Source organism: Carlito syrichta, unplaced genomic scaffold, assembly GCF_000164805.1.
Source record: "Carlito syrichta isolate Samal-C Ts95f unplaced genomic scaffold, Tarsius_syrichta-2.0.1 Scaffold303244, whole genome shotgun sequence".
Lineage (NCBI taxonomy): Eukaryota > Metazoa > Chordata > Mammalia > Primates > Tarsiidae > Carlito > Carlito syrichta.
In genome coordinates this window covers 283,024-292,194 of record NW_007247340.1, presented here as the reverse complement: position 1 = coordinate 292,194, position 9,171 = coordinate 283,024, and the positions used below count along the sequence as shown (strand labels likewise).

At 37.1% G+C, this 9,171-nt stretch overlaps 1 protein-coding gene across 1 annotated transcript in view; it reads right to left on the bottom strand.

Annotated features, from left to right (window-relative positions):
* The window catches only part of LGSN (lengsin, lens protein with glutamine synthetase domain), a 43,647-nt gene extending 42,205 nt beyond the window's left edge, over nucleotides 1-1,442 (bottom strand). The window contains 1 exon segment of the mRNA XM_021712416.1: nucleotides 1,384-1,442. Within this exon segment, the coding sequence (XP_021568091.1) occupies nucleotides 1,384-1,413 (30 nt within the window). The 5' untranslated portion in view covers nucleotides 1,414-1,442.
* Nucleotides 1,443-9,171: the final 7,729 nt, after the last annotated feature.

Here is a 9,171-nt window from a genome sequence, read left to right as displayed (position 1 = left end):
CAAAAAAAAAAAAAAAAATACATATATATATATATATATATATATATATATATATATAAAATATTATATTGCAGTTCTCTGGGAACTCTTCCCCAAAAGACAAAGTATGTCTCTTGCTGTGAGAATTGTTGTACTTCAAAGTCATGTTGTTATCTGTTTATGTTTTTTCTATTCTAAGTGTAAATAATCAACATTTGGTCTGGACTGGTTTGAGGAGAGTGTGGCTCTTAGGGATTTTCACAGAAGTTGTAACGCCTGGAATCCCAGGTTACAACTGTGAGTGCTAGGGAAGAAAACCCAGTCCTGCCATACATAGCTCAGTAGTTAATAAAGCCTAGTCCAAAAAGAAGTTAAATAGTTAGAAATAAAATTCCCAAAAAGCTAATGGCATACATACTAATCATGTTTACTTTCTTTCTCTAAGCCTTCGTTTGTAGCTATAAGTTGACTATCACCTAAATTCTTTCTCTTACTCAAACATGTCCATCATTTGATGTCTCCAACAATGACATGACAATACAGGATAAGCCACAGCTACTCCTCAATGTGTCCCTTCTTCACACAGCCTTGCTCATTTCCTACTGGAAAGTACATTGGTTCTTGCCTCCATTCCAGAGCACTGCTTACATTCACTATATATAACAGCGACCCCATTCTGCCTCAGATTTTAGCTGTCTTCTCCACTATGAGGAGACGTGGGGGCCAGGTCTAATTTCATGCTTCCTGCACTATATTTTCTGAGCCTTCTAAAGAAAACTCACATCCTCCCAGACTTTACCATAGCTTGCCTCCAAATCTATACTTCGGTTTTTCAGAATGGTCCATCGGAAATATGAGAGTAAAAATTCAGAACATACCCATTGGGAACTGATGAGAAACGCTACAGGTTGACAACCGATTATTTTAATATATTCTAGACCCAGTGGGTGACTATCACTACTTAACATGCTGTGCATTCAAATATAATTTAAAAACGGGTTTTCACCTTTAGTCATTTAACCTCCTCAGGGTATTTTTATTAGAACGAGACCAGAGTTTTGAGAAAAATAAAGACTATTCTCTCAATGACAACCAAAACAGGAATAAAAATTCATATAGCATACTTCTGCTTTTGAAACTCAGTGCCATTGAAGCTATTTTAAATAAGCATTCAAACTAAGTGAGCTTTGCTAGATGAAAGTTTTGAATTGTTTAGTTTTTATGACATTTATAAACTCACTGTGTAGCAGACAAGAGTTTCTTCATAAACTTCTCCAAAGCAGACACACAGCAAGTATAATCAGCGATGCCCTCATTCTTACTGGCACTTAAATAATTGACATAGAAAAATAAGATCTGCTGTCAGTATTTCGGTAAAGAACATTTTAATTATTAGCTTCATACCTCCTGCAGAAGGTCTGCTTCATCATTCATCTCAACACTTTTTATTAAATCAGCTTTGGAAACCAAAATAGCCTCAACAAATGCATTCGACGTGTATTTATATGTATACCTACAACAAAGACCACAGATGATGAATTCCACGGAAGCTTTTTCCAGAGGGGTCTGGCAGGTAATAAAAGATCAACATCAGATTCTGATGGGTCATGCCCAAGGCACGATATGCTAGCAATGCACTAGAAGAGCCGAATGCCAAATGCTCGTTTATGCCTGACTCCCTGCAAACAAAGGACATACAAAGCTTGAAATTGTGTTGATTGACTTTTTTCTCCAACATACTGAATTTTTGTTATATAACAATTGTATTCCGGAATGATATCTATTGTCAGATTCAGATGATGAAACACTTATTAGACAACTATGCTATCAGAGCCTAGACACAAAAACACAAATGGAAAAATACAGCTATAAGTGACCCAGATTTTTACCAATGGCAAAGATCTACTCAGTTGTAATTCCCATTTTTATTTTCTTTTCTGGGTCTCTCTGGCCTCCAAATTAATTCTGGCCCTTCATTATGTAACTGTAGCTATCTTTCTTTAGCCTTTCCAATTCTCCAAATGTCATTCTCTGACAAATCCCAGCTCATCCCAGCTGTCTACAATGAACATGGAATCATCTACAGGCCATCCCACAGAGTCCCAGAAACAATTCTAATTCAGTCAGAGGAAATAAGAGACGCTTTCTCTCCACGAGTAAAGGGAGTCTGAAATTACACTTCTGCTGCCATCAACTTTAACTTCAGTCTGGGGACGGTGGCTTATGCCTGTCATCCCAGCACTTGGGGAGGCCAAGGTGGGAAAATTGCTTGATTCCAGGTTCGAGACTAGCCTGGACAACACAGTGAAATCTCGTCTCTACAAAAAAAAACACCCAAAATTAGCCAGGCATGATGGCATTCACTTGTAGTCCCAGTTGCTCAGGAGACTGAGGTGAAAGGATCACCTGAGCCCAGGAAGTAGAGGCTGTGGTGAGCCATGAGTGTGTCACTGTACTCCAGCCTGGAAACAGAGTGAGACTCAGTCTCAAAAAAGTAAAATAAAATAAAACAAAATAAACTTTAACTTCAAGTACTATTGATGGGAAAGAATAGAGAGTTTCTTCTGAATCAAACCAAACCCTCTCTGAGCATGTTCCATGAGTGAGTGTATAGTATACCATGGCTGATCACTTCTGTCCAGCTTTTCTAAACCTGAGGAAACCCAAGCCAATACTGCAACCAATCAGTCCTGCCTGACTTTCTTGGCCCATTTCAAAAGCCCTATTTCCCAAAAACTATGTCAATTTCCCTCTCATTGACCCTGGTTCTACAACTGAGTCTAAAGCTTCTGCTCTATACAACCTAATTTACATCCAGATTTGGATTTAGGTCTATCCTGATGTTCACCTGAAACTGCATCCTCAATGTGGTTGCTGTGGACTCTTAGATTTCGCCAAGAAAAGGAACTATATCTCCCATCCTAGTGTTTGACTTGCTCTTGGTGCTTTCTTCCAGATCCCTAATAGAATGTCTAATTCCCTCGAAGTCTTGGTCCAGAGCCTCACCCGGATTTTTGTAAACCCTCTTCTGAGACTATATTTGCTTTCAGTCTTACTACATTTTCCAACATTTGCTTGTCTCCATGCAAAATATGTGCCTTTGTGCTATGGAAAAAATGTTCTGTGAAAAAGTTTGGTTTTGTTTCTGAAATGCTTTCTTTTCCTATGTCCAAAAAAAAAAAAAAATTCCCAAGCTGGGCTACATATTAGGACATGGTAAGAAAATAATTTTTTCTTTGTAGCATATCTACCCCAAATTTTCCCCTAGAAATTTTATTATTATCTAATACACAATTTGATTCGTTTTTGCCTTCTTTTTCTCACCAATTATTTTGACAATCTCCTTTTCTCAACGTGTATCCATGGGTTTTTTCCTAATATCCTTTCCTGGGCTCTTGATTTAGCATTAATGCTCTAATGCCACTTATGCCCATTTTTCTCAAAAGCATTCTAAAGCTGGATTGGATGTATGGTATATAACCAAATTCATGACATTAATGTGACATATATTAAAAGTCTCACTGCCATTTAAAGGTAGTTCATCCAAAGGAGAAACCAAATGTTAGTAAAGGGCTTAGCAAATAGATGGGGGAAAGAATAAATTGGCAGTAAGTCCATATTCAACATTTTTCATTCAGAAGCATTTGTTCAATACCTACTATATGCAGAGAACTGCATCATTCAGAAAGACTGTAGCCACTGAGACATGGATATAAAAGATTCAAGCATTTCTCCTACGGCTCTTCTAAGATAACATATGGGAAGACTGTTCAATTCAAGTACTTCTCTTGCCAAAAAGTTGTAGTCTAATTGAATGAAGCTAGAGAAGAGTGACTAAAATGATTAAAGGAATTATGGGATTCATTTTCTGAGAACAGATTGCAGAAGCTAAAGCTTACTGAGTACCAACAAGGGGAAACAGTATGTTGTTTACCACTAAGTCACTGCCTTCTGATGAATTATTGAACAGGATTGGAGGAGCAAAGGATGCAAATAAGTAAAGGATCCAATCTTTTCTTTTATTATGGAAGAAAATGAAATCACAATGATTCTGGTTTTGTATCATGTTTATATATTACATGTTACCGTATAGTGTATAAAACACAAAGTTCTTGTCTTTCCAGCACTAACTGCTAAAGAAAAAGGGTAAAAACATGCCCTGTGGAGCCAAGGAAATAAATGATTTGTGAGAATAATAGATGAGCCCAAAGAAGGGAGTAGTCTATCTCCCAACCTTCATTAATCACAAAAATGTGGTTTCATGTCAGCATAAAGCCATGAAAGCCATGACAGAAGGAGACTTCCACCTGATCTTCTAGATTTGTGTTTGTTCTAGAAGGGGCATGGATTTGTTCCTCTTCTATGTTCATCTAGTTGTGACATGAACAACTGGAAAACTGCACTGACAACCTTTACTAAAAAGAAAGCGGAGCAAACGTTATGAAGTGTAATAGTTGAGCTCTCCTAGCCATTCTAGAACCCCATGTTCACAAAAGCTCCTAAAACTTCCCTCCATAAAGCCACTCCTACATCTGTTTCCAGTTCTGCCCAGAAGTAGCTCATTTTCTAAGAAAACTATAGATCTGATTACAGGATTGAGATTGAAAACCTATCATTAAAAATAAATAGTTGGAGTGGGGCAAATAGAGGATCAATGAGTTCAGGGTTGAGCAGAAACAGACATTGGAAGAAAATCTGAAAAACTTTTTTTGTCCTTTTCATTTACTCTAGAAAGATAATTTGTCTTGTCACCTGCCCCTTCTACAAACCTAATTAAGCAATGTGTAGAGAACAATGTAACTCCCTGAAAAAAATACATAGTAATTATATAAAGTTGATACAATTAAAAACTAGTTTAAAATCATTTAAATGTAGCATATTCAATCGTTTCCACATATCTTTAAGCATTTGTATATTTAGCACAAAGTTAAATGAAGTCAGTTGTGAATGTGGAAGCACGAACCTAAATTCCAAGGCACATAAGGAGTTTGCAATCATATATAATGAGTTAAAAATTATTCCAAACAGCCAAGCTATTTTTAAGAGAAGCAGGGTGCCACCAAATTCATTTTTCCTATAGATGTGGGGGATGCAAGGGCAGTTTTGTTACATGGATATATTGCATGGTGGTGAAGTCTTAGCTTTTAGTGTAGCCATCTAACAAGTACATAGTGTACATTGTACTTGTTAGGTAATTTATCATCTATCACCCTCCTCCTTCCACCCTTCTGAGTCTCCAATGTCTATTCACAGAATACCTTTTTATAACGCTACCAATTTAACAAATTTGGTAACTGGTATTGTCCATGTTTCCTTCTTTTATTAATGACATAATACTATTTATTAGAATAGTATCTGAAAATTATTGAAAGCCCCTGAATATTCTATTTATTTGGGTTATGTCAATCAATATTTACCATTTTAAAAATATAATAATTTAAATGTAATAATAATGCACATGGTGATGTTAAAAATAACATTTTTAATGAAATACCTATATTTTACCAAACATAAAAAATTTAATAGAAAATTAATACCATTGTGTATTTTTGCAAATCCTTTTAATGTATAGCTTGAAAGAAAAACCATGCAATAGAAATATAATAGAAGGTTAATGAAAAACTGTAATAGAAGAGAAATACCATTTTGTACTTTTGCAAGTCCCCTTAATGTCTAGCTTAAGTAAAACACCCCGAAATCTCATATCTACTTTTGTCTTCCTTCTGGATTCAGGAGCACTTGTCATGCCACCTCTGAAAAACTCCACTGTACACTCACGAAAGAATAAGAATGAAAAGGGAAAATACGGTCTCATTATTATTGCGAAAATAAGTTTGACCTCATGTCTCCCCAAAGGGATCTTGGGTTCCCCAGACCACACTTTGAGAATTGCTACAGTAGTGGGACAGCCAGCAGATAAGACCTGAGTTTTACAGGAAACCTTGTTTTCTAAAGGCAAATCACCTAATTTTCTTGATCTTACTTCTCTTATGTACAAATTGGGGCAAATTGATCTCTCGGGTTCCTCCCAACTCTATTTGTGATTCTATAAAATATATACATATTTTTAAGTCAGGGGGCTCACTCTGTCACCCAGGCTAGAGTGGTCACCCAAGCTGGAATGCAGTGGTACAATCACGGTTCACCACAGCCTCGTCCTCTTGGGCTCAGGAAATCCTTCCACTTCAGCCTCTTGAGTAGCTGGGACTACAGGTGCATGCCACCAGTTCTGGCTATTTTTTTGTTTTGTTTTTTTTCTGAGTTGGAGTCTCACTCTGTCACCCAGACTGGAGTGCAGTGGCCGCTCCCAGCCACCGCAGCCTTGACCTGCTGGGCTCCAGCGATCCTTCCGCCTCAGCCTTCCAAGTAGCTGGAACTACAGGCATGCGCACGCCCGGCCAATTTTTGATTTATTGTAGAGATGAGGTCTCACCAAGTTGCCCAGGCGGGTCTCGAACCCAGGGGCTCAGGCAATCCACTCACCTCAGCCTCCCAAGGTGCGGGATTACAGGCTGAGCCACCGAGCCCGGCCTATTTTTTTTTTAATATGCATACAAAATCTTGTTATGTTGTTAGACCAAAATCTTGTTAGACCAGCCCAGGTTGGTCTAATTTTGTAAAATATTTAAGAAAGAAATTTTATCCAACAACTTCAGAATACACAATCTTCTCATCAGCACATGGAACATTCTCCGGGATAGACTGTATGTTAGGCCACATACAGTCTATTTCAATTAATTTTAATTGAAATTAATCAAGTGTTTTCTCAGACCACAATGGAATAAAACTAAATATCAATACCAAGAGGAACTTTGGAAACCATACAAATACATGGAAATTAATTCTGATAACCACTGGGTCAATGAAGAAATTAAAGAAAACACAGGCCCAGCGTGGTGGTTCAAGACTGTAATCCTAGCACTTTGGGAGACCTAGGTGAGAGGACTGCTTGAGTTCAGGGATTCAAAATAAGCCTGGGCAACTTGGCGAAGCCTCATCTCTACAATAAATAAAAAAATAAGCCAGATGTGGTAGTGCACACCTGTAGTTCCAGCTACTTAGAAGGCTGAGGCAGAAGGATAACCTGAACCCTGCCAGTCAAGGCTGTGGTGGCTGTGATCATGCCACTGCACTCCAACCTGGGCGACAGAGTGAGACTCCAACAGAGCAAAAGCAGAGATAAGAGAGAAGTTTGTAGCAACAAACACCTATATCAGAAAAGCAGAAAGATTACAAATAACCAATCTTATGATGCAACTTAAGGAACTAGGGGAGGAAAGCAAGAACAAACCAAACCCCAAAACGGCAGAAGGAAAAAAATTAGTAAAGATTAGAGCAGAACTTAATAAAGTCATACAAAGAATCAAGAAAATGACAAGTTGGTTCTTCAAAAACATAAACAAAATTGATAAGCCCCTAGCTAGAGTAACCCAAAAAAGGCCCAAATAAAATCAGAAATGAAAAAGGAAACATTACAACTGATACCACAGAAATGTAAAAGAAAAAGAAATCAATATATCAAAAGAATAAATGCACTCCCATGTTTATGGAAGCACTATTTGCAATAGCAAAAGACCAGAATCAACCTAAGTGTCCATCAAAAGATGAATGGACAAAGAAAATGTTGTATATGTGCACAATTGAATATTATTTAAAAAATAAAGTCATGTTATAAAGGTAACTAAAAAAGTTGATCACATGGAGGTAGAGAATGGAATGACAGATACCAGAGACTGGGAGGAAGGGATGAAAAGAGGTTGATTAATGGTTATAAGCATACAGTTAGATCAAAGGAACAAGTTCTATTGTTGATAGTAGAGTAGGATGACTACAGTTAACAACAATATATTATATTTTTTAAAAAATAATGAGAATAGGTTGGCACAGTGGGTCATACCTGTAATTCCAGCACTTTGGGAGACCGAAGCAAGACGATCACTTGAGCCAAGGAGTTCAGAACCAGCCTGGACAACATAGCAAGCCTAATCCCCACAAAAATAAAAATAAAAATAAAAAAGTTAGCCAGGCATAGTGACTCATGCCTGTAGTCCCAGCTGCTTGAAAGGCTGAGGAGGGAAGATTTCCTGAGCCCAGAAGTTGGAAGCTGCATTGAGCTGTGAGCGTGCCACTGCACTCCAGACTGGGTGACAAAGTGAGACTCTGACTCAAAAACAAAAATTAAAAATTTAACAAAACTTAACTAGAAGAGAAATGTACCCAACATATGGAAATGACAAATACTTGGATGATAGATACCATAAATATCCTGATTTGATCATTACATATTCTATGCATCTAAAAAATTTCACATGTACCCCATAAATGTGTGGTGCCAAAAATGTATTTCCATTTTAAGTATGACATTCACTCCAAAGAGGATGTTAACCAAATGAATGCTGCCATCACCTTGTGACAGCAGGACAGTCGGAGAAAATGGTGGAAGCACAATTGAGCGACCATCATACTACACATTGCTAACCATAATTGAATTCAACTTTGAGAAGCAATACATGCTTAACATCTCTTAAAATGTGTATACATTTTTTGGCACCCCTGTTATGTATAAATATAGTATATCAAAAAAATTAATTAATTAAATAAAGCAAAGGGAGGAAGGGAAAAGAGGTAGAAAGAGAGGGAGACCAATCTAGAGCCCCCTACACTTATTTATGTATGCTTCCTGTGGTATTTCAGGTTTTACATATGCCTTCACTCCCATATTCTAATTGTCTTTAATTTATAAGGTCAATATTATGTGTTAGAATACACGGAATAATAAAAAATGATGACGTTCTTAAATGCAGTGGGGGATTCTAAAATAGAAAAACGACTTTGGTGAAAAACTGGTGACATCCACATACATTATCTAATTAGTAGTATTGTAACAAAATTAATTCCTTATTTTTGATAAATGTTCTGTAGTTACATAAGAGGAAGTTTTGGAGGTGACCATATAGAACTCTTGTACTATTTTTCACAACTCTTCTGTAAGTTCAAAATTATATTTAAAATGAATAAATAAGGTAGCATTCTAGGCACTATGACGTCACATGATTGAGATCATGAGGGTGGAAAAACCCTCCAGATCTTTCCATAGAAAATGCCTACTCTTCAGACCATTGCTAGAGGCCTGAACCTCAGATTCTTTTATTTCTTCCTTGTTCAATCTTGGTAGGTTATATATGTCCAGGA